This window comes from Plectropomus leopardus, chromosome 20, assembly GCF_026936395.1.
Source record: "Plectropomus leopardus strain MGB_pleo_1.0 chromosome 20, ASM2693639v1, whole genome shotgun sequence".
NCBI classification, from domain to species: domain Eukaryota; kingdom Metazoa; phylum Chordata; class Actinopteri; order Perciformes; family Serranidae; genus Plectropomus; species Plectropomus leopardus.
The window spans coordinates 24,661,542-24,688,166 of record NC_142195.1 but is presented as its reverse complement, the minus strand read 5'-3'; the positions used below and the strand labels follow the sequence as shown (position 1 = coordinate 24,688,166).

Here is a 26,625-nt window from a genome sequence, read left to right as displayed (position 1 = left end):
TACTTCGTGTTTAGTGCTTATCAGCACATTTCAGGATGCGAACAGGCTAAAATAAGATGGTGATATGGTAAACATTACACTTGCTAAACATAATGCATTGTGATTTTGTGCAGGTTGATGTGATAGCATTATCGTTAAGCCCAAAGCACAGCAGTGCCTAAGTACAACCTCACAGAGCTGCTAGCATAAATATAGACACCTGTTGATATATTACCTTATCAATCAATCCATTATCAGCTTAAAGTTAAACATTATGTAATTTGGATGTCTAAAAACCCTTCACTTTTCAACCAATTTTAACTTTGATATCTGTACGTTTGACGTATAAATCACAAAATCGGTGCTCACTGTGCACAATTTGTACTTTACGAGTTGCATGGAAAGATATGTAATCAGAATAAAAACCCATATACAGTTCATTGAGAAAAGAAGCACTATAGATAACAGACTAAATGTAATACACAATTTCAAAACATTCTTTCAGGACTGGGCTTAAAAATTTAGGATGAGGACCTGTCATGCAGCCGTATATTAACCTATCATGACTTTTGAGGTTCTTGGAATCTAAAATCCTCTCAGTTTAGTCGCGCTAACTTTGACCTTAACCCCTGAGGGTCATCACGCTTAGGGAGGAGTGGAACAAACCGGTGATGGATGACCTGGATTCCCCACAGTCAGACTGACTCACCTCGCTCTCTCCTGCCCTCTGCCCTCATGTCATTTACCAAACCTGAGAAACTACTGTTACGCTTCTCTGGGCAATCTCATTTGGATGTTTAATGTCAAGTTCACTACCTGTGCAATGCAGAAAGAAAAAAAAATAGATGTATATTTTGACATCGGTGACACCAAACTCTTCATTGTTCTGATATGCAGAAATGGCACCAGGCTCTACAGCGCCATAACCTTATAATTAGTGCTATTCACTCCTGCAGAAGCAGCAGGGAGTTTGACCCAAGGGCATGTTCATCTCTCCATCCACTTCCTCTGGTGTCCTCTGATGAATTTTTCAGCAGTCAGGTTTAGCAGCAGACCGGGACAAGTGTTGACTGGTGTTCTTCTCCGTTTCCTCTCCCCAAGGGGAGGTTTTCCAGGGGAATCTCTGGCATTGTCTCCGGGAAGCTGTTGTGTGTTGAAGGCTTTAGTAAGTCCGTAAGCGCAATTTTTTTTCACCATGGATGCATTTTGTTGTAAAATTGCATTTATATGTTAGCAAAAAATATTTAGATTATCTGCACAGTCATACTTAAATGCTGTTCTACATAGTCATTTTTACAGCTCTAGTCCTAAACCTTCCCTAATGCTGTCTAGCCATACTAGACTTCCACCTCCACCCCAGTACAATGTAGGTCAATGGAATTTTATTTGTGGTGCTCTAAACCACATATAAAAAGAATTACAGCTCTGTGAGGCTGCACAGACACTGATGATTTGAACTAACTGTCAGTAAACTTGCTCTTATTTTTATTTTTTGGTCCATGGGTGCTTGATGCAGTGCCAGCAGAACACTTCATGATTGTAGTTTTTTTCATCAGCAGCAGCTTCTGGAATTTGAGCCTTACAGTGGATGATTGATCAGTTGATTTGGGCAGAGCCTATCAGATCGATGGATGAGTGTAGGAGCTGCTGTAGAGGCATGTAAATACAAACTTTTAGGCCCAGTGCATTTAACAATTAAGTTTTTTGCTATCATTGACATTCTGCTGCTCCCTTTGTCCCTGACATGCGCTCTGCGCTCCAGGAGTGTGGTGCAAAAATAGAAAATTAAAATGTCCTGCCAGATGTTGATATTACGGTGGGCTGCCACAGATAAATTCAAGTAGGAAACTTGTGTTTATCATGTTAACCATCTTAGTTTACCATTTGGTATATTAACATTTTCCAAGTAGTAGCACTGAACCCAAGGTATAGCTTTGGCTGAAGGGACTTTTGTTGGTTTTTCAGGTATTTAGTCTGAAACCAAAGTGCAAATTCTGATTTTTACCTGACGATGGGGTGGCATGAAAAGTCAGTAGATCATCAAAACCACAAGGATACATTAGCTGGAATCAATTGTTATCTGTACAAAATATTGTGAAAATCTATCGACTTAATATTGAGATATTTCACTGAATAAGCGAAAATTGTAATCTTAAGGTGGCGTGAGAGGAAAAGTCATGGGCTCCTCCAGATGTGATACTGCTTTGAGCATTAAGCATCACGCAGGGACTCTTCCTCCCCTCTAAAGCATACCACCATAATGTTTAATTTACTTTGCTGATGACCGGCTCCAGAGTTCTTAAGGCCCTCTTTGAAGAGATTACAACAGCAGTTAAGCGAGAGAAACAACACAGGAAGTTTTTATGTCCCTCTCAACCCTTCAGGACTGAGTGATTAGCCGCTGTGGATATCCACTCTGAAAACATGGAGACAGAAAACCAGAGCTGCAGGCTTTACCGTCCATCCACTGAGGTGCTTTAAGATTTATTTAGCCTAGAAAGCAAATAAAAATAGAAATTTATGCCTGTGTGAGTAGTAAACTGTAAAGCAGAATGAATAAAAATGTACCGTTTCCAGAAGTTATGCAGAATGCATTGAAGTGTACACGTTGGATGTGTTTTACGTGCTGCTGTTACAACTCTGTATTCAGTGTGTGTCCAAATCTATTCTGTTCTTCCAGCAGTCACTTTCTAACATCTCTCCTCCTAAACGTAGTCCTTGTGGAACTGTAAGGCAGTTGCTGAGCCTTGTTACATCGAGCTAACAGCATATCTGTTATGTCCATTTAGTTCCTATGATTCCCTCTGTGTCCTCACTGCGCTACAGGATTAGTTTAGCCCATCTTCACACAGACACAGATTTTATATAAGCTCACTATATCCTCTGTTAGGGACACCTCTTGAAATTATATCCCAACATCGGATCTCTTGGTCTGCTGTACTGACAGAAGGTATTTCCATTAAGGTGCTGCATCTGTGAGCATTTCACAATGTGCTGCTCACTTAAAGCTTCGTGTGGCAGTAGGTGTGTTCATCACTCAAAGCTTTCTTGATGACTGACGGATTGAGATGTTTAGGAACACAGAGTTTCTTATGTTTCCTGTGTTCACTCCAACTTTCCATCTCTCATTTCCTACTTATCTGGCCCGGTGATTCCCCCCTCGTTTTCCACCAGGGCAGGTGGAAGTCTTTAATCTTCTGCCTCTTTGGGCTGCCCCGTCTACCAGAGCAGAGCCCAGAATAATTGTACCAGCACAGTAATTGAGCTATCTGTTGGACCGTCTCAGACTATTAGAGTAATGTGATCCCACCGCAGGACGGTGTGGCAGCCGGCTCCGCTTCCCCTGATTATGGTTGCTGGAGGTCAGCCAGAGCAGGAGGCAGTGTTGGAGTTTGATTTAGATTGGAAGAAGGACGTCTTATCATGTTTTTGGGGTCCACGTTGTAGGACGGTGGGGCAGAAGCTCTTGACAACAAGCTGACAGACTTCTGACATCACTGATTTGTATAGATGTCACTTATGTGTTAACAAATAGTTACCCTTTTACACATCCAGCATAGTCAGAGCAATGATATCATTCAGTTAGACCTAGTTCTCTCAGTCTCCCTTGAGGTCTGTCATGGTACATATCGAGTAGAATAAAGTATAAACAGTAGAAACGTGCCTGTCTGTGTTTAAGAAGGAAACGGGCCCCACTGATAGGCTCACAAAGTCAATGTGCCATAGAGAACAAGAACCAGTCAGAGGTGGGAGAACAGGCAGTGTTGCCCTCCATCAGTGACCCTCAGTGACCCCTGCATGCCAAGTCTGACCCTCGCTGACTGACTGCCTCTCCTCCATAACTATTACTGGTCCCACTGGACGAACAGTGTGTGGACAGTCCCAATGGAATATTCTGTTTCACGCCATGAGACTCTTTAATTCTGAAGTTGACATTTAAATTCACTATCCTAATTAAAACAGAGCAAGGTGATCTTATTAAAAAGATGTGTATATTTCCAGAAACAAGCTGTTCTCATGCACAGTTTATGTTTTTTGTCGTGCAAAAATTTGTCGTCATCATAATCCAGTAATTTGTGCATAACCCACATATTTGAGAAGACTGCATTAATGTGACCGATGCGCTGTTATTCAAGGAGGCAGGTATGTTTCCCCCATGTTTCTTTTCATAAACTATGTAGTAGTAGAAGTATGTAACTTAATTAATAAAAATAAATGGGAACTATTGATTGTGACTTGTCTTAGGATCTTCTACCGACCATTGCTGGCTTGTAACAAACATACAAAAAACTAAAATGTCATTTGTTAATTTTTTATTTTACATGGTGACTTGTTTAAAGTGTATTCTGATTTGATATAATTGATTGCTGATTGATGGATTACATTTGTGTTTTGATCCTTTTGTCTAAGAGAGAACCTGGCACTTGCTAGTTGCTTCCTTTTAATTTGTCTGCCATGGGCCGACTCAGAGCTGGGATTCAGCCAAGTCCGATTATCACTGCAACCCTAGTATATTATAAAAATAGAGGAAGTGTAGATTGGCTTTATTCTGGCCTTGTGCCATGCTCCATTGTTGGTTCATGGTGGACCTGAGCTTTGGTACCTACTGTAACAGTCTGACCTAAAGTCTGTAAGCTCCTTACATGGTCCACTGATGTCTGAGCCAAAAGAAATGAGTACAATCAAGAGAGGCGTGCCCAAAACCTGATGCTTTGGGAGTTATGAAAGTGGACTGTGCTGGCGAAGAGCATAGCCTTCTTTTTTGGCCTCACTCGCATATTGCACCCGCAAAGTCGATTCCAAAGAAAATCTTGCTCGGAGTGTGTTCATGTTCACACTGAAGCACCAGCCCTCTGGAATGAGAATATCTGAATATTTGAGGTCTTTCAATGCAGAACATGCTCACTTTCTTACTATTATGTAAAATGCTTTCTGGTTTTAAGTTGCTCCGTCTGCTGAACTGTTTCGATGAATCATTTTTCAATGCTGTCAAAGTCATTTTTATCAAAGAACGCATGACAGCATTGTAAGGCAGTATTCTTTTCTTGAGGCTAATTAGGTGGGTACAGTATATGATTTATTTGCTGTGGTTACTGAGAAATGATTGGGCAGATGCTGTGTGTAGCTGGCAGCTATATGGTTTACAGTGTATGAAGGAGAGTCTTTTATAGAGGAATCATCCAAAAACAAGAAAGAATGCAGCAGCATTGCCAGAGTACTCGCTTACTGTTGCTTTTTGTTGGGGAATATAGGTTCTGTTTGCAATAGTCAGATATAGACAGATACAATATCTGTCTGTGTTGCTTACAGTATACAGATGTTCAGGTGTAACTGAACTCCTCACAGCTCTTCACACCTGTGTGTATGGTTGTCTTCAGATGTGTTTACTGAATACTGCTGTGTTTTGGTGTATCGCTTTTTCCAGCAGAGGTGCCTCTAGCGCAGAATTGATACACAGTTTAGCGTTGGATCTCACGAATTGATAGCACCACTGCAACACTAACTAGATTAGTTGTAGCCTCAATTTCAGGTTGTGTTGTGTTTCCCAAAGTAATTATGTTCTTTTATTTACTGTGTGATATGGAGCAAGGATGGGACCCAAACCTGACCTGCCATTTTTGAGGTTATGCGCATCATTTCTTGTATATGGTGGGAACCGTACTGCAAAAATGCTCATTAACAAGATTGACACATAATATGGTGTCATGAGTTGGTGTAGGTTGTAGAGTCTGGCAGATGAGCTGAAGTGTGACCTTGCATGATAGAAAGGGGATAAGTTAGTTAAACTTTCTTTTGTTATCGAGTAATTAGTCTGACTTACTGCTAGCTATTTAGAACTGCATTCTCCCCTTCTGCTATCTGCGTGTTGCCATTTTCAAAATTCCTGTTGCTACAGGAAACAACCAGGCAGAGCAGGTTTCAAGGTCTGGATCTAGGCAAGTAATGCGCAAATGTTCCACCTAAACAACTTGACCCATGACACTACTTTGCAAGGGCACCATCCTGGGCTTAGCACCGCCCACGACGATTGTGATTGGTCTAAAGAAATACAAACAAGCCAGAGCAGAGTGATAACGTGTACCTCCACACATTCCTTTAGGTGCTGACACAGCTCTTTGGCTCTGGCTATACAAGACTATGGAATACTCTGCTGGTCATTTGTAGATTAATTGTTCGGCATTTTCACTCTTCTTTAGTTTTATCAGTCAACCAATAATTTTCTGTTAGTCATCTCAACCATAATTATGCTTAACTGCTTTTGATCTACTGCCTGACTTCTTGTATTGAAAATCTGCAAAGGTAGAAAAGAACAAAGACACCTACGCATGTTTGCGTAAGTCCAAAGATGACAAGGCATGTTCCAACAAAGTAGCAGTGGAGCCTACACCTTCTTGCTTTGCTATGACTCCTTGGTGTGGAAGATGTAAATGAACCATTGAAGGATCTACAAAAGACAGGAGATGGAAAACATTAGAACAATCCCCTTGGTGCAGTTGAAGGACTAAATTTGAATGATCTTATCCATTAAATTTGTGCTGTTTATGTGGGAAAACTCAAAAGTCTGTTGATGCCTTGGAAACAATTAGACCAGCTTGGAGCCTATAACACACTAGGTCAGACAACAATCGTTTAACTGTCAGACTAAAGACTGTAGACACTTGGTCGCTGTCTGTGACGCCGCAAAATCATGGTAGATGATGGAATTTATATATCTTCATATTGCAATGCAGAATGCATGTGAACCATATGTGTATCTCATAAACACAAAACCGCTTTCAAAAAGATCATAGATGAGTTACATATGAGCATCCTGTCAGCGAGTTTTTCCCAGATAATTATCTCTGCATTGAGTTTAAAGTACAAGCATGTTCATTTTTGGACTATCATCAATGAGGAAGAAGTTGTTAACTTATCGTTATCTAGAACTGACTTTTATTTACTGTCAGATATCGATTGTCATCATCCACTGAGCTGCAAGTAAATCAAAGCAGTTCTATCAATTAATAGTTGTAGTAGCTATTGAAGTAGAGTAAACACAGAATTACTGGGGCCTTTTTACTATTTGTCTCAATGGCTCTCTAGAGGCTTTTGTATTCTTTCATATGACAATAGTGGATCATCATGAAGGCTTCCATTTGTTACACAGATTATCACTTTCCTTCGTCAGAAGGATGGAAAGGATCAGAACATGGCATGATTACAAAAAAAGACAAGATGCTTTACAATGACTGGGGGTATTTAAAGAAATCATTAACAGCTGTTGTCTGTGTTTGTGGTTTTCAGTGCTCTTCTCCTGAATCCACTATATCTGCTCTGTTAATGTCTTTGTCTGATGGCTTTTACACAGCCCTACTTAAAGTGATATCTTAGTCTTTGGGGAACGTCACTGTTTTTTTCTGCATAAACAGTGTTACATGTGGATGCATTAGGACTCTGAATGCAACTTTAAGGTATGCCAAAAAAGTGTTTTTAGAAAAAAATACTGACCTTCCAGGTGGCATAGTGGTTCAGTAGTTACCAATGTAGCATCACAAATGATATACTAAAAAAACAAACACTAAATCTTCAACAGATGATAGCCAATGGGTTCTCAGATTGTATTTCTGCCAAAGCGTTCAGCCAGTTTTGCTCTCCAGACAGACTTTTTTTGCCCGGCACTCAAACTTGATTGGTTGATACTCCCTGGACCAAAAACAGACTACAATGGAAACCAGGGTGCTTCCGATACCAAAATATTTTACCATTGATTAGTTAAATTCTAATTGTCAAGTTCAGTTAAATTAACTCAATTCAGTTAACAAACTATTTAGTACTAGCTCGCCTAATGCAAAGGACATCGTATTTTTAAGATGATCCACTTGACAGTCAGAGTTACAGTGAACATATTTCAGACAGCACACAAAGACAAAAGTTTGTCTTACTGGCTAATTTTGCTATTTATCCTATTTACCCAAAGACTGAGCTAACCCTGAAAGTCTTTACTGTTCACACATTTCTTCTGATGCAGGATTCAAACATCTGTTTTACTTCTGCAGGAAACAAAACAGGCATGACTGGCAGCCCCCCTCCCTTCGCCCCGTCCCCATCGTAATGGCTTGATCCTTTGATTACAGTGTTGGGAGAAAAGCACATGAGTATGTTCCTAAGATTTCCTTGAGGGCACAGCGTTGGCACATGAAATGTTCTGTCATGAACACTCCCGCACAAATGGGTCTTAATAAAGACCATCGGAGCATTAGATCAGTAAGTGTGTGAGAACATTTTCCAGTTCCTCCGGCTATAAATTACAGCTCATTTAGATATTGTAGCATCAGCAATCCTACACACTCTGCGGTATGACAGCGGAGTTTGGGGATTCTGTGATTGATGTTAATGTTGTTATTATGGTTCAGTGCAATTTGTAAATTGTTAGGTGCTTGTGTAATAGTGTGCCTGATAAATGGGAGATTTTCTTATTAAGTGTGCAGAATGGACATCTGATGCCTATCCAAACATACATTTCTGATGATTGATCTGTTGTGGCTGAATATCAATGTAGTATAAATACCATGGTGTTGGCTGTGGTTTAAAGGGTCCACTACAATTATTTATAAAATACTGTGAACATATTTGACTGTTCTAAGTAATGTAGATGTTTCTACCATTGAGGCCATTGTTTTCACCTTATTATTGATCAGTCACAGAATTGTCTTGTGTTTACTTGCATCCCTTCATCTTTTATTCTTGGTGATAGCTCCAGTATATTCAATAAATCAAACAACCGATACACAGAGTAATTGTCCAGTCATACCTACCTTCATACCTTCATGCAAACGTTATTTGCTGCTTCATCTCTTCCCCTTTAGAGTTCCATCATTTCTTCTCAGCCCAAAGTGAATTTAAGAGACAGCAGACGTGACGTGTCTGCTGACATCTCAGAGGAGCTGTTTCTTTCATGTTGCACTAGATTCTAAGATTAAAAGAGGAAAAGCTTTAATGACAGTTTTTAATCAACTTTTTTTGTTGACATAATAGATGATCTCACTTTTCTGCTTGCTGCAGATGAGGGAAATCCTTGCTTTACAAACTTGTGATTGTGCCCATATGCAGCGCAGTGAAATGGCAATCTCATATAGAGGGTATTCTTGAGATTTTAACAGAATTAACTGAGTTCATGTTCATCATCTGGATCCCTCCTGGCCTGAACTGAGTGAAAGATGTCATCCACTTGCTATTGTGCCTCTGAGACCCTTTTTCTAACTCAAAAACGGATGTCTTGTTTACCCAATTAGCAGACTTTTTGACCTCACATTCCTTGCGGCTGTTAACTTAAGGTGAAAAGTGCAAAACAAACCATTATTCAGATCATTTGTTCCCTCTAAGTGGCTCTCGTCCATATATCTTTGCTGATTCCTTGAAGGCTGCTGGTATGCTGGAATTTTTAGTGTGACACCAGATCTGTTCGCTCAGTGCCATTCCTCAGGGCAGCAGAGTGTTTGATTTGTCTGACACTGCTGTCACGATGAGTGTAAAGAGCAAGTAGGTCTCTAAAGGGCTGACAGACATGGCTGCATTTATGAAGGAAGAGGGTTTAATCTACTTAAGAAGTCCTATATATCTTGTATATCCTTTGGAGAAAGTCCTGAGACAGCCTGAGACATGTTTGTAGTGGTTAAATTGAAGAGATTTATGTTGAAGAGCTCGTATTGTAATTTTCAGGCACCCTGCTGCTCATGTAAATCCCTCCAATATGAAAAGTCTTTAGTTAAATGGATTTATTTCTTTTACATGTTACTGAAATGCACAATCTTTGTTTGCCTAAGTGCCCTTGGCACCGCCTCTTACATAATGACATTGACATTTAGGTAGAGTGATCTCAGTCAGTTCCCAGGTTAACCCTTTAAAATCTGAGAAAATTGGCTTGGATTCTTTCAATAACAAGGAAATAAGGAAGTGAGCAACCTGACAAAAAAGAACACAACATTAACAAGAAATTAGTGAAAAGTTATAAGAAAATTACTTGAAGAAAGTGCTAAAAAATATCCATCTATTTCCTTTAGCATAATTTTCAAATATATAATTTCAATAATTATAAATAAGGATTCCTTGACTTTTTCTCCTAGTTTTGATGATATCTAATAATCTCCCCAAGCTAATTTTCAGGTCTTTTTTTTGTCACCTTTTACTAATTTATTGCAGTTTGCAGGAAATTTCTTGCCAAGTTGCTCATTACATTTTTTCCCATGTATTCAACATTATTAAACAGATTTTCTCAGGTGTGAGGTTTAAAATCCTTGTAAAAGGCGTCTGAAAGCAGCACAAGAAAACTTATGTTGATCCGGGTGTTAAAGGGTTAAAGTAGGATCAGTAATACCAGTCTTTAAGTGGTGACTCATTTTCTCCGATTATGATGAAGAGCTTTATTCATAATCCTCAGGTGGAGTTGTTAAAGTGCAGAGTTAATCAACAAAACCCACCTGCAGACAGGACATGACGAATGGCACTTTACCTGCATGCATGGAGTAAAAAATAAATGCCTCGCCTTTAACGTACTTCTAATGACGTGAAAAAAAGCCAGTGGGTGGGCAGTACAACGTCTGGCACTGTAGCGCGTCAAAGGGGGGAAAAAAAATCTTTAAATAGGAGGGAATTTGTAGCTGCCCTTTGCAGCTTTAAAAGCCAGTGGCCCCGTAAGTGGTTTCCCGCTTTTCAGGAATGCCGTCAGTGGTCTGTTCACAGCATGTTCAGGTTTTTCCTAAGTGCCAGCAGAGGAATGATTTGGTTTGGTTGCTGCAGATGGTTTCCGTCTGGGTCCCCTAATCTTAAAAAGGTTGTAGAACAAAGAATGGCCATAAGTATGTGGACACCCACACATTACACCCTCTATTGATTGTTGAACATGTAATTTCCAAACCATGGGCATTAATCTGATTCTGTAACAGCCCCCACTCTTCTGGAAAGGCTTTCCACGAGAAACTGGCTGCTGGGATTTACTTTCAGACACAAAAGAATTAGTGAGGTCCAGCATTAATGTTGCATTAATCTTCTGTATTTTTGGGATTCTCTTAATCAATATTCATTGAAATACAGAGGACCATCTCTTTGAAACAATCAGCTGCATCACTGCAATCAATCTCTATTTCAAAACACGCGAAAAGGACAATAAATTGCAAAGACTCACCTGATTAATTCAGTTGTAATGCATTTCATGTAGTAAACACAAACCTTTATCATTTGCACTTTATTATCAACTTTGTAGTACTGTGTAGTCTTGAAATTTTGATTAATTATGCAATCTTTGTTCATATCTTTTTGTTTTTATGAATGATTATAGTTATTTAATATGGGAGGTATCTCCATAAGCAGGCTTCTAACATCTCCTGTACAGTTTTTAAACTGTTTGATTTTCTTTTTCTTTTCTATTCATGTGTATGTTCAAGTAAAACTGAATGTTGAATGATAGAGCCTGGCTCACAGTTGTTGTTCCAGTTCATTCAAATGGTGTCAGACGGGGTTGAAGTCAGGACTCTCTGTCCTTTTTTTAATGAACCTGGCTTTGTTTACAGATGCAATGTCATGTTGAAACAGGAAAGGGTTTTCCCCAGACTGCTGCCTCAATGCTTGAAGCACACTACTGCCTATAATATCATTGCACGCTGTGGCTTTGAAATTTCCCCCCATTAGGGCTTATTTTAGGGCAGTGAATCAAAAGGTTATTGAAACCTTTCATTATGACTCTAATGAGGCTTCTACAACATTAATTAGATAGATTGAAGATTAAGTTCTGTTTCTTTACTTGCTCTCTGTAATGAAATTTTTTTAAATCATTTGGTGCCCCACAAATTTTTGCATGTGCATTTTCAACAAAAAATACAGCTAAATCAAATGCAAAAAACATGTTTAGATCACAAGAGATGCACAGAACGACTGTAGTTGAATGATTTTCAACTTGATCGTCCATGGCTGGTTAAAAGCAGGTAATTCTCTAATATAGCTCGATCAAATTTACAAGCATGGACCACAAAATGGTTCATGTAGCCAACAGCACCCCTGCAATCTTAAGAAATCAGTTGAGCCAAATTTGCTGGTTTTAAACAAGATTTTCTAATATATACGGACATTTTTTTACACTCACAATTTTGTGGATGCTTTATGAGACACTCATCTTTGATATCATACTTAAATTTTTATTATTTCAAGTTTCCAGTGGCTTTGAAGAAAAGTTCTGAATGTGTTTGTGTATACTGTCAATTATAGTTCTAGAAAATCGGAATCTGACAAAATCGCAATTGGCAGGTGAGACTTTGAAAAAATTAGCATTTGGAATCAGCCAAGAAATTTGCAATCGGTGCATCTCTAGAGATCACATACAGTAACACAGGTACACTTTTATCAAAAGAGACAATTTGGAGCACAAATTCTTTAACATCCTTTAGTTGAAACTTGGACTGCAGGTTTTCCCACACATTCATTTACTTGTGGCAGCCTGCCACGATTAAAACATATACCGCCACCAATAGATTTTCTCTTTTTGGAGCTGGACCATTCAGTAGAAACACTATTGGAATATATATACTGTTTGGTTATTTATAGCACCACACTATAGGAGCACAGTGTACTCTGAGCAGAGATGGAGCAGCAAAACATCAGGTGCATTGAAAGTAAAACTTGACTGTTCATTCTGCTGAGTTGCCTGTGCTGCATTCAGTGACACTCAAAAACCTCAGAAATTAGAGAGGACACAGAATGACACAAAAAGACATACAGGCATTCAAAAAAAAGAGCTTGTTTGGTTTAATGTTAAACGTCTGCATGATGTTTATATGTAAAAAACTTTTTCAAACCCTAAGCTGTGTTTTCTTGTGAACCTTTTCACTACAGATGAGGTCAACATTCTGCAGGAGCTTTCTCTTCAAGTGTCCAACAGCAGTAACGCCTCCATGACTGTGGATGACAGCAGGTGTCCAGTCCTACAGGTTGGACAGTACTCCACCTTGGCTCTCTCTCTTTGGTATCTCCTCACCGATGGGTATGTTTTCATTTACATCTCCTATTTTAATTCTTTATTAATAGTGCATTACTACTGCATGTAAATGGAAAAGCTTTACTTCTGGTTAAAAAGTATTTTCAATTACAATTTCAATATGTGATGTCTCACTGGTGGTGGTTTCTTTATGTTTTAAGTAGCAAATGTAAAGCCCAATGATGCATGTCTATGTTTATGTTTGTGTATAGGTTCGCAGATGAGTTCAGTTTATTGGTGCAGCTGCGGAGTCCTCAGAGAGTTGAACGCAGCGTCTTCACCATGCTCAGCCCCGACAACCACATAATGCTGCAGCTGCGGATCAGCGCTTACGCCATTATCTTTATAGGAACACAGCAGCGACACTACGAGTGAGCACACTTTGTTTTTTCCCTTTTAGAGCCAAATTAATAAAAATGAAGTGCAAGTTGTGTATGTAGTGTTGTAACATCCTCTGCAGATTTATAAAAGTTTTATTGATAAGTTATTAGATAAAATTGCTTAAAATCCACCAGAGAGATAATAAGTAAGCACTTTTATGCATTACCCCATATCAAAAAATCCAGATGTCAGAAAGTAATTACAACATTCATCTCAGGTAATTGAGGACCACTCATGCCCATTCCTGATTCTTGGCTGAAGTGTACATCTGTATGATAGAGGAGAACCCTGTGGAAGTGTATTTGTTTGCAGCATGTGTGTATTTGTTTGCATGTGAATTGTGCCTGGCTGTCTCTTTGGTGACATGATTTATTAGGTGTCTTTTGGCAGGTTTTCCTGAACCACAGAGCTCGAAGCAATTCATCACCACAAGACAGCAGACAGAACTGGGCCAAAAGATAGACATATACAGAGTCTACAGTTATCTTTTACTGTTGGCACATGGTTGATTTTATTCTTTACCTTGCTTTTGTCTTAAAGCAGCATGTCTGTTTGTGGCTAACACCTACTAGGTAAGGTTGGGTTTCAAGCCCAGAGGACAGTAATGGCTCTTTTCGACATTACTGCTTAACTGATTAATATTTTGTATATTAAAGGAGAACATCTTGGGGAGTCATATTGCAAATGTGAAAAAAAACAAAAGAAACGTATTTACCAACAATAAATTTAAGACTAAACTTTAAAAATGAAACTAAACCTTCCTATTCAGTGAAGTAAGGTTTTCACAAGTTAAGAGAAATAAAAAGGGTTTGAACTTTTACCCACATCTGTATTTGAACAGTCAGAGGGCCAAAACCTGAACTGAACGTATCTCCTAAATTAATTCATACAGACATTTATCTCCAGACAAACAAAACCAAAGACATGTGATTACATTAAAACCCATGTGTCTCTCTGTCAGGTTCCCAGTCAGCGGCCTCTCTGATGGAAAGTGGCACCATGTGGCCGTCAGTGTCTCTGCCAAGAGGCTGGCGCTGTATGTGGACTGCTCTCTGCTGGAGAGTGTGGAGTGGGTTTACCACGGCATGGGGATCAGCACCGACGGGCTGCTCATGGTCGGGGGCATTGTTGAGGGATTTGAGACTCCTTTTGAAGTAAGTGGCTTCTATCCAGTTTATTTTGTGTGTCAAACTCTGCAACTTTCATTTTCTCACTGATCATAAAAAGAAATATGAAACACACAAAAGCAACCCCACCTATAATCATCAACCCCACACCCTATAACTTATTTTTTTTGTCTCCCCATTTCTCTCCAAACATTTACAAGATGCCTCGAGGCTGAATTAAGTTTTATTCTACTAACCTCAGGTCACACTCTGACTTAACAATGAACTTGAGGTCTGAGGTCACTTTTTTAGAATTTAAAATCTCTACTTTTAGAATTGCATGTGTGTGCAATAAGACACATTATATGACCAGATGGTTGTGCAATAGCCAAACGATATTTAAAAACAACTGTTGCCTGGTAATAAGCCACATGTGTGTATAGCCCTGTTCATTTGAATTTAGTCCCAAAAAGACATGCTCATCCTTGTGGCACACACACAGAGGAGTGAACACACAAGTAGATATTCCAGCCCCGTGGCCCTGTCCCACCCCATTCCCTTTTCATCACAGACACAAAGACATGTAACCCATAATGCTTAGAAACCATGTGTTTGTTTTTATAAAGTATGCGTAGAAATCGCTGCAACCTGCTCTAACCACAACCTCAATTACCTCCCAAGCACCAGTGTTACATAAAATTACAGGGGAAACACTGATGAATGTTTGGATAGAGGATGAGTTCAGCATCCTCAAACCCCCCTCCCCGTTCTCCAGCATGAAGACATCTCACTTCACTTAACTTTAAGGGTCCGTTGTGTAGAGTTAGGGGGATATATTGGCAGAAATTTAATAATATAGTAAACATGTATCTTTTAGCATGGAATCACCTGAAAATAAGAATCGTTGTGCATCTGTTACCTTAGAACGAGCGATTTATATCTACTTAGGGAGCGGATCCTCATCCACGGAGATCACCATGTTGCACCACTATGTTTCCGCAGTAGCCCTCTATAGAAGAACAGACAAACCATTGGCTCTAGATAGAGCCATTCCCATTTTCATGTTAGCTACAGTAGTTAGCAGATTCTTCACAGCAACAGTGACAGAAAAACAGTTTTTTTTTAAACGCGAAACTACTTTATTCAGTTGTTTTATGCCTTTTCACTGGTGGTAGCCGAGGCCAGAGGTATTATGTTTTCGCATTGTCTGTCTGTCTGTCTCATTCTCGTGAAAGCAATATTACAAGAAAGCCTTGAGGGAATTTCTTAAAATTTGACAAAAACATCCACTTTAACTCAGTAATGAATTGATTCGATTTGAATGATCATGGGTGAAAGGTCAAGGTCACTGTGACCTTTTCTGTCTCATTATTGCGAACACATTATGTAAAGAACAGCTCAAGGAACTGAACGATTTTGGTAGTCAAAGGTCAAGGTCACAGTGACCTCGCATCCATCTTACTTTCATGAAAGCAAAATCTCAGGAACATCTTGAGGGAATTTCTTCTGATTTGGCATCATCCACCTGGACTCAACAATGAACTGATTAGAATTTGGCAGCCAAAGGTCAAGGTCACTGTAACTTTGCATCCATCTCATTCTTATAAAGTTTATTTTGGAGAGGAGGAGACCTCTGCAGATAATTTGGTTCCTGATAAAAAATTTTAAAAAACCCTGAGCAGTGAACACTTATGAAATTCTCACCGGGAGAAGTTTTAGTTGGTTGCAATCCACAACCCTATGCCAACCTGAGTGTCTTTGGGCTATGGAGTAAACCAACAAGGAGAACATGTAAACTCCTAAGTGCAAATCATGTGAAGTTTACATTTTTGCTGACAATTTTCAAATGAGTTAAGTTTCAGACGTTTGCATTTTATTAGTGCATTCCATGCACCTTTTGGTTTTCATTAATTTCTGAATCATGGGAAAGTCTTTGAGCTGTGTAATCAGTCACAGAGAACACCAAATCTGCATTAATTCTTGCCAAAGTTACATTACTGTTGTGTAGTAATGCAGGTTAAGTGCCAATTAATTGAAATAGCATGCATTCATTTCTTTGTATGGTCCTTTAGGTTTTCATCCCAAGGGCAAAAACTGAAACTCTAACATTAAAGACTGATTTTGAAGGCTTATGATGCACCTGGCTTTGCATTGTGCACATGTTGTCCCAGTTATAACAAGCCCGAGGACCAGGACAAACAGTGTGACTGTATCACAATGGAGTTATAGAGGTAGCATCTGGATTTGTTCTTAGCACCAGATAAAATGAATTCTCCGTTGCCTTGTTTCCCCTGGTGACAACTTTTTACTGAGCTCCAAGGATGAAGTACTTCCACACTCAGAGGTGGTGACAGTGTGGTCTCTGGACAAAATTTTGTGTTGGGTTACGCTAAAGCATACATTACTGTACTCAGCTTTTATCTCTCACTCTTACTGTCATTTACTCCCCTGCAGCACGACTGGGACACATTTGCTTCCTTTTAATGGATTCTTTTAAAGAACAAAGACATACAGTACATATTAATGTGATCGCTATAGATAAGCACAGGTTGCATGTTTTGGGCATCTGTGTTTGATTCTCAGTCAAGTCCGTTACATAACTCATGATTAATCACCTTTAGAATTAGCAGAAATTCTTTTTCTACATGAAAACATGCAGCAGATGTCTATGTTTGGCAGACATATGTGTAGTTCAAGCCCCCTCTATTTTTAGGATATAATGGAAATATTTATGGCAGAGGTTTTGCATTTTTTAATGCAGAAAACATCTCTGAAATAGTATCTTTTCATACACAACAATGTATTTCTGCATTTAATAAAAACAGCTGAGATTGAGTTCCTTGAAATGTATATGTCTCTTTCCTCTTGTCTTGGGATTTGATATGAGAATGTGAGCTCAAACAGCTTGTTGAAATGAGATTTCATTTCTCCCTAATGGGCTCTTTTTGTGCGTATCACCAGAATGATACGCATCAGCAGTCTTAAATTTGGCGTAACAATGAAATATTTGTATTTTAATAGTACAGATAGAATTGATTTTAAAACCATGTGTGGTTTCCCAAGGAAATTCAAACTGCACACACACACGCACGCACACACACACACACACACACGCACACGCGCACACACACACACACACACACACACACACACACACACTGTCACATTTTTATAAACACAGCCTGAGGACAAAGGTTTTTAAATATCTCCTGATCCTTTGTTTGTCATGTCTTGCCTGATGTCAGTATCACTAGTAAATTAGTGTAAAGTAACCCTGGGAACTGCACTGAAATACACAACCTTCAGTAACCTCCTTATGTGTAAGTGCACATGTCAAGTCTTATTCTCCCATTCTGTGTATTTATTGTGTGCATGACATGCATGAAAACATGTACAGTGCATACACAGAATATGTACACAGATTTATCTGACAGTGTTTTCTCTAAAGGTTCATTTTGACTCAGTATGTTTGTAGTTTTCTAAAGTAATGTTGGTCTGTAAATGTAAATGTCAAAAGACAGTTAAAAATATTCATCTGTAGTTTCCATAGCTCAAGGTGACATCTTCAATTTGTTTATTTTGACTGATTGCTGGTCTAAAACCTCAAAATATTCAATTAACTATCATAGAGGTCTCAGAAAACCATTCTCAGCAATCAAAAACTTAGAAAGAAATGATTACTACCAGCACCATGCAAGATGAAGATGGAGAATGTTAACAACACGGTCTTGCAAATATCTCAGTATGAGCAACCTTGTGATAGCTAATGTAGGAAATCTGTTCGTACAAACCTTGTCAGAGGGCTTTTATTTTGAAAAGAAACAGGAGGTGTTGAGTTAAATGTAAACATTTAAATATTTCATGTCTGTGACAGATACAGACGTTGAAATTGTAGTGAAAGGTGGTATGATGCCAGTATGATCAAAACACATTGAAAACACAACATTCACTGAATATTTTCCTGAAACTGCACGCACTGTGGAGAAAAAATTGGAGAGACTCCTGTTCTCCTGATGTGCTGCACTTGAGCAGCACTGCTTGCGCAGGCCAGTGGGGCTGCTCTAACCTGTAAACACGGGTGCAAAAAAACAAGAGGTTCTGCAATGCACATGTGATGCTTGCACAGATAGTTTGTTCCAGTCGTTGTATACCTTCACCCTTCAGCCAGATTTAGTCTTGTTTTAATCTAAATATATTTGTTTAGTTGGACATTGAAATCACCAAAACCAGTCACATAAAAGTGGCTAAATCCAGTACCAACTACTTTGGAAGATTGGTACAGAATAATCTTGAAAGTATTTAAAATAAAAAAGTATACTCTATTTTTAAAGATCCAAAAGAACAAATCTGGTGCAGAGCAAAATGTTGAAAATGCGCAAATCCTTAATATGTGTTCAGACTCTCAAGTTTCTTGTAATCTCCAAAATGTAGCTGCACATAAAGAGACCTTCAGATTTTTTCTCTTTTCTGCATGAAGGATTTGTGTTTGACTGATGTTTCCGTCTCTGTAGGGTCATCTCCGACAGCTGACCTTCCTGATGGGCGACCCAGAGGCCGCAAAGCAGCACTGCAGCCACCATCCACCTCGCTGCGGCGAGGTCGCGCCCAAGCCTCCGCGCTCCCCACGCACAGACAACTCCCTGGAGGTGAGGAGAGATGTATGGGAAAGGAAAAAAAGAGAGATCAGGAAAATTCATGCCATTTTTGCAAGTGAAATTAACTCTTTGACTTATGTAAACATTGCGGCTCTGACATGTCACTGAGGTGTTTAAGGTGAAGCCAGGTGCTCCAGACATTCAGACTCCTGCAGTTATAACTTTAACAGCGGAACCTGTTGTACACAGTGAATCATGATAAAAGATCATCAGAGGATTTTAAATAAAAACTGCACTGACTCCTGTGGTTTTGATGCAGTCTGGTGAATTTAACTCTGGGTGTTTGGTTAATAATCACTTTAGGTCTGAACTGTCTTTGATTGTGGTTTTTAAATTTAGAAATTCTGTTTCCACACAGAATATTCTGCTGTCCTCAAATGACCTGGAGGATCTGCTGGGGGATCCTGAGGACGAGCAATTTGGGAGCTTTGGCAGAAGAGTAAGTCGGATGTTTTGGTGCCTTCAGGGCTCTGTAAAGCTGTCCTGAAAATTCGCTTTTTATGTAGGTGTAAAAAAACAATTTAAAAAAACACGCAATTGTCTGGTTTCACAGCTGTGCCCTGGAGTTGTAGTTGGAGAGTGTGGGCAGCTGACCAGTCGTCATGGTAATTAGGTCCAGCTGTGGACAGGCAGGCAACTACAGTCATGTATACCAACTGCTGCTCTGGTTTCACTGGCTTCATCAGTCTTTGTCTGTAAAAGCACCAGTCCAGTGTCTGTCATTAATTAGTGCTGCGGTCCAGAGCCTCGGGCGTCAGAGGCACCAACCAGTCGTCCCACCTCTCGTCCTTGGTTCACGAGGCAACTTTGCATATGTGTGTGTGTGTGTGTCTGACCTGTGTGTCCTCTGGTCCATCAGTCTGTGTCTGCTCACTTGTCTTAGTTGTGGCCTGGAAAAGGGTTCATCTGGGCGCTGAAGCTCAATGTGTTTGAGTAATTATAGCGAGGTCACGTTTCTTATGGTTTTTATTTAAAAAAAAAAAAAAAAAAACAATCAGGGAATTTTTAGGTGTCATTTATATGAACACTAAGTTAATGCATTTTCTGAAAAAGCAACCAAAACCAATAATGGATTTTAACTTTTGCAACTCAACCACTTTGTAATTGTACTTTTTAGGTCAATTATTTGCAGTGTATGAGTCAGTACATCTGTATTTTCTCCCCTTTTCTTCATTCTGTGTTCTATAACCATATCTTTTTGAGCTGTTTTCTCTGCAAGAAAACCTGTAATCTATAGTGATCATCACTGTCTTTTGTAGTTTCTTAATTTTCTTAATCAAGAAGACTTTCATATATTGGATGTTGTTTGACATTAAGTTTGTAGGGTGTCAGATTACCACCTAAGATTGATCCCCCAGTGTTAAATATTTGTCCCAAAAATGCTGTCTGAAAAGAAAATATATATAGTAAGCTAGATATTGATAAGATTTCAGTCAGTATGTTAAACTTATGTTGATAATGAAAAATATTTTTGACTGATTAGTACATCTAAATCCCCAATAAGCTGCCCTTTACATTTAGAAACCTGTTTTGTTATGACTACACACACAGTGTAGTTTGATCCCTGAGACCAAACTAAACACACTTCCTTAAATGCATACAGTTGTTTACATTGGCGCTTCCAGAATAAAAAGTGTTTCTGGAATCAGCATGTTTATGATGGAAACAAAGCAAAGATCGTATGTTTGGAAAGGAAGGAAAAGCAAAGCTGGTTTTAATTTACATTTTCATGTCCATGCAAAATACCTGAAACAATCAGCCAGGATCTGGTTCTCTTTACCGTGTACAGTAGTGTCCTGAATGTTGAACGCAGCAGAGCAGCGTACTCTGCCGTGCCAGCTCCACCAGGCACAGAGTCTCTGCATCAGGATGGCATTGAGATGCCTTTGTGATGATGTAGACGACGAAGGCCGCTCCCGCTGTTTTGAGTTGTAGAGAATGTTTGCAGAAACAAGCTGCACCAGATCCATCGTAATAGTTAGTGAAATCTCCCTCAGCTGGCTGCATCTCTTTCTCATTATCCTTCTCTCTCTGTTCATCTGCTTCTATTTTTCTGTTTTTTTTATTGTGTCTGAATCTGTCTCCTCTGGCTGTGTGTCTGTCTGTCCCTGTGTCTTTGTCTCTGTCTGTGCAAACAGCTGTTTTTCCCTGTCTCCTCTGCCTGTCTTTATTCTAAGATGAGCCAAGCTAACCGGTTGCAGGTTCCAACTAAATATTTACCGTACACATATGTTTTGGTAGTTGTATCAAGTGTAAGTAAAAAATGTCCTACACTGTTTTTGGCTTCTGAAATGTGAATGTTTGCTGCTTTATTTAGCCTATATTATAATCAATTAAATAAGTTTGGCTTTTGGACTGCTGGCCAGAAAAAAACAAGCAATTTGAAGAGATTTATCCTAGGTGCATATTCTGAGATTGTTTAGACTAAATGACTAATTAATTAATGAAAAAATCAGTGGGTCATAAAGAGTGTTAAAGGAATACTTCACCTCCCAAATGACTATTTGTATAACTCAGCCCATGTTAAACTGAATTCTTGAAGAAAATGTAGTTTTTCTTGCATACCTCCAATGAACCAAGAATCCATAAATGGAAAAAAAAATCCATTGGCATTTAACAACAGCAAAACTATATCAAAACATTAAAAACATTTAAAACCTGCAGTACCATTCAAGTGTCAATTATCCAGTCATATGCTCAGTACTTCCCAAACAGCCTTTTCCGACAACTGAACTTAAAGTGAAACCTATCTATGCTCTCTTTAAGCCAGACTGCCTTGACTAAAAAGTATTTTTACCTCACTGAACAAAGGAGCTGCAGGTCTACCACTGCTGAAGTCAGTTATTTTGTTTGTGCTATTGTATGACTTGTTTTAAAAGGGGTTAGGTAAATTCACCAAAGTTACAAAATAGCACAAACAAACAAAGTGATCAAGGCAGTGCTAGACTAGCAGCTTTCATATTCAATGAAGTAAAATTCCTTTTTTTTTTCTTTTTTTCCTGTCAGAAAGGACTGTCTGTGAAGCACTGAGCATACGACTGGTAAAATGATACTTGGATCATACTGCACAAGTTGTGTGAGACTTTGCAAACATTGTTAGTTTTGCAAACCCCGATGACTCAAATTCATCAAGAACTTTCTCTGTTTCTGGATTTCTTTTTTCACCAGATGCAACTTTTTCTTCACAAATTCAGCATAACACAGTGTGAGTAATTGATGCACAAATGGTCAGTGAGGGCTGAAGTATAGCTTTAATTGCAGCTAATCATATAAGAAATGGTGTCTGAAGGAGTGATTTTGGCTGAAGCCCTTGTTTCCCTGCAGCCTGTTTCTCATTACATCCTCCCAGACCAGACCTGTGGAGCTGTAGCCGCCCTGTCTCTGGCTCTCCTCAGAATCTGCACATTTGAAAGAAAAGAAATAAAACAAGGCTCCTACATTAACAAGATCTATTTCTCCTGTGCTAAGGTCTGCTGCTGTCCGCTTTGAAGCGTGACATTTCTGACTGCGGGGCCACGGTGTTGGGGTTTCCTGACTCTGATGCATGTCCTGTCTGGGGCCACGGACTCCCTTGACAGGTGCTCTCTTTAGAGACATGGCACTCGCCCAGTTAATGTACTGCTCCTCTAGTGTGCACTAAGATATTAAACACTCCTGCAGGTCAGGGACCTTAGCTAAACATGTAATTCAAAAGCCATGGCTATGAACTTCAGAGTATGCTGATGACTTTGAACACTGATATACATATCCTGCATTAGTCAGAATTACTTTATAGTAGTCTTGTGTCTTGTGTCTTGTGTGTGTAAAAATGTGGATTTCCTTGCATATGCAGTATGCCTGTGTGTCAGAAAGGCGGGGACAGATAGAGCATGACAGAGCTTGTGTTTGATTGTTTTTTCACCGCAGGAGTGAATCCAGTTTGTTTGAGGGCTTTAAGTTTTATAAATAGTTATAATACTGCTTCCACTCCATCCCTAAAGCTGCATCTGTCAGAGAGAGAAGGAGGTAGACACACACACGCCCGTGGTCATAATACTCCTCGTTCCATATCCTATCACAACCAAGTGTTTCCACTTGAGTCTCTAGAGAGGCCTCTTTCATAAAACTTGTCAAACAATGGCTTTTTACTGGCAAGCTGAGACAAAAACAAAGAGGTGGAAAAAAATGATCCATCATCTTGACACTTTTCCACTTTTCCAATCCACCAGGGTCCATGTATGAAGTATTCTTTGTAAAGTTTGGCAAGAGTTGATTATAAAATGACTTTAACGTGGGTGGAATTTTCATGTTCTAGCAAAGCTTAAATTTTTGGTTGAGTGCTGTTTAACCTTTTCTAAGGCTGCTTAAAAAAGAAATTACCCACAACTGAAAGAATTTACTTACAATGAACAGACAACATTCCTGATGTTCACCTTAAACCATAGACTGTGTATAAAGAGGACAACATCACAGCTCCCTAAAAGTAAAGTCAAAACATCTTGATCTGCCCTCCATGTTAGCATTGGGACATTGGCCAATATTAAAAAGTCAAAGTACACATATCCCAAGTTTTTTTGTTTCTGAAAGTAATGCAGTATGTTTTCCCAAAAAGTTAAGACTGTATTTATTTATCCATACAAGAAATACTTTAGAACACAATATATGATATTGACTTTTAATGGTCTTGAAGATATTAAATGGATTTTGAGCTATTTTTCCATTTTTTCTTGATAATTAGTGGATGTTTTGTGGAATTGTGGAAGTTTCCAGGTACTTTATTTTACGAATAACGAAAACTTTATTGTAGGAACATAAAAACATTAAATAAATTGAGAGCAATACATTCCAAAGAAAAAGTATAAAAATATGTCTGTGATACACATTCAAGAAGACATAATTTACTATAAGTAGAGAGCAGAGTTTGGTGATAATTCTCTCATCACTGCATGCAACATCTTTCACATTACGTGTAATTATCTGATGCATTGTTTATACAAAAATTTTGACTGGAGAAGCATTAGGGATGTCTTTTATTCTTACTGGTCTTTAAGATTTTTTATGACTCCTCAGAAGTTAGAAGTGATTGAACTACAGAAATACTAAGCGGAAACTCACAGCACATTCTCAATTATGTTGCAGTACTTATTATGTTGATAACTTTGATAAGACAAATAAATTTGAATATTTCCCATACAGTATTGTAAATAATTTTATTAAGATTTTAAAATTTCACCATTTTTTTCTTTCTTTTTTTTTTTGCTATCATGGCACAATGTTGCTTTAAGGTAGCCTAACCAAAAGTTTACACCAAAAACAATTTTTTTTTTTAAAATGACTTTAAATTATATCCACTTTATCTCTTATGACAGAAAAAAACATTACAAACATTTCTTTACCAATCGGCATCATAATGCATACCATAGAGGGTTGACTGCACTGATAACACAGCTATCTCTCCCTCTGAATTCAGCCATTTACCTGTTGAATTTGCCCTCATCTTCCACTTTATCGAGCCACAAGTCTGAGCCAAAACGTTATACTACAGTCCTCAAAGCGCTGCCCATGTTGTCAACAGTCTTTTCGGACTGCTTGTAGCTGGTACTCTATTCTCTCTTGCTCCCTTTGTTTTCTGTCTATGACTCTTTTTATCTCACTTTCTGGCCACACTGCATATTTGGCATCAGCTGGCTAAAGCAGAAGCCTGTGCCAGTTCATAGTCATCCACCTGGGATGTAGAGAGAATCGAAACGAAAGGTTAGCCTGCGTTCACCTCTCATCCAAAAAGTAAGGCGGATATAAGCTGATCCCTCGGGTGTGTCATTATGTTTGTCATCACTGAACTCCGTATTATCTGCTTGTCAGGTGAGCTGAACCAGTACAAATTGCGCACTGGTGTGTGGATAAAAAAACTGATATCATTCCTTAACTGTCAAAGCAGCAAAGAATCAAATTGTCTGTACGTTACAATCCTGTCATGTTCACATTTTTGGCCAAAAATAACATGTCTTCATGCCAGCAAACGTCACATTCCTTCATGGATCTAGATACAGTTCACTTATTCTGCTCTTGTCCTTCTCTAAATGTTGTCTTGTTGGAGAACAAGGTTACTTAACACAGACAAATCTGCTAGGTTTCCTAGCAACAAAGAGAGGAGGAAGCAGGTAGATGTGCTGACAGACCTCTTCAACTCCACACTCAAGATGTCTTTAAATATCTGCTGTAGCCAGCCAAGAAGCTCCAGTAAGGCCCAGCAGCAGATGAGTGAAACACGACAGGTCTTCAGTTTTTATTTGTGATTTGTACGGTGCTCTGCCAGCATGCAGAATGTAAATCCTGCTGGGTTTGGCCCCGAGATGATGGGTCTGCTGAAAGGATAGTTACACTTCTCTCAGCACTCTCAGACTGTGTTTGCAGAGCTCTGTGATTAGTGGGTGTCAGGCTTTATGATCATATCAGGGAGAAAAAAAGTGAATCATTAAAGCAGTGTTGATGATATTGTGGTAATGTAATGTTACCTTAATGATGGTGCTGAAAGATAGTCAGGCACCATCTGGTACTGTAGGAGAAATGCAGTTTTTTTGTTTATTTATACAGTCCTGTGATGTCAGAGTGCATTGGTGTGTGAATAGAGGTGATGATGGTGATGATGATAATAATAAGAAAAGAACTTTTCAAATGCAAGTGCTTAAGAGCAGTTTCTAGTATGTTAACCCTTAGGGACTATTTGGCACATTTTACGCACTGTTCATTCTTCATTTTTTGATATTTTTGGCTGTGTTCAAAAATTTTGGCTTGATTGCAAATTTTTGTTCAATCTTGGAATTCCCAACCCAGCTCCTACAATAAGTCTAAAATACACTGTGTAAACAAAACTGTTATATTCATACTGTCAAGTGCAAAATGCACCAAACCCATTCAAACTGCAGTTTTTGAACCCACAGCCATCAAAGCATTAAACATGCATTGTAATATTTCTGGGTGTCATTCTGGACTTTTGCCTTGGAACTTACAATTTTTACTATTTTACATCTAATGATGCCATTTTTACCATATTTTACATGTGGAGAAAATACATAGATTTTCACTTTGTGCACTGTCACAATCAATGTGACTTTAAATCAGTGACATATTCCAGGCTGTGATAATCAAAAAAATAATAATCCACTTAGCCTTTAGTATATTGAAAATCTTTTTTTGTGCAGAGTGTGTTACAGGTGTGTCTGATATGTGGTCTCTAAGGGTTAAGCCTATATTTGTTTACATTTTGCCAAATTGGTTCCATTAAAGCTGCTGGCTGGCTGGGGCCTCTCTGTGTGGAGTTGGCATGTTCACTTTGTGTCACCGTTTGTTTCCTGTGGGTCCTCCAGCTTCCCCTAACAGTCCAAAGACATCAAGTTTAGGTTAACTTGTGGCTCTAAATTGGCCGTAAGTGTGAATGTGAGTATGAATGGTTATCTCTATTACCCCTTTCCCACCAAAGTTAATCACACAGGTTTTTCAAACAAGGGTAAACCTGCTTAAT

At 39.0% G+C, this 26,625-nt stretch overlaps 1 protein-coding gene across 1 annotated transcript in view; it reads left to right on the top strand.

Moving 5' to 3' along the window:
* LOC121960103 (uncharacterized) overlaps nt 1-26,625 on the top strand; it is a 107,212-nt gene that overhangs the window by 17,468 nt on the left and 63,119 nt on the right. The window contains exons 2-6 of the mRNA XM_088071173.1: nt 12,841-12,988; nt 13,195-13,353; nt 14,325-14,517; nt 18,981-19,115; nt 19,483-19,563. Of these exons, the coding sequence (XP_087927299.1) occupies nt 12,841-12,988; nt 13,195-13,353; nt 14,325-14,517; nt 18,981-19,115; nt 19,483-19,563 (716 nt within the window). The remainder of the gene's footprint in view (nt 1-12,840; nt 12,989-13,194; nt 13,354-14,324; nt 14,518-18,980; nt 19,116-19,482; nt 19,564-26,625) is intronic.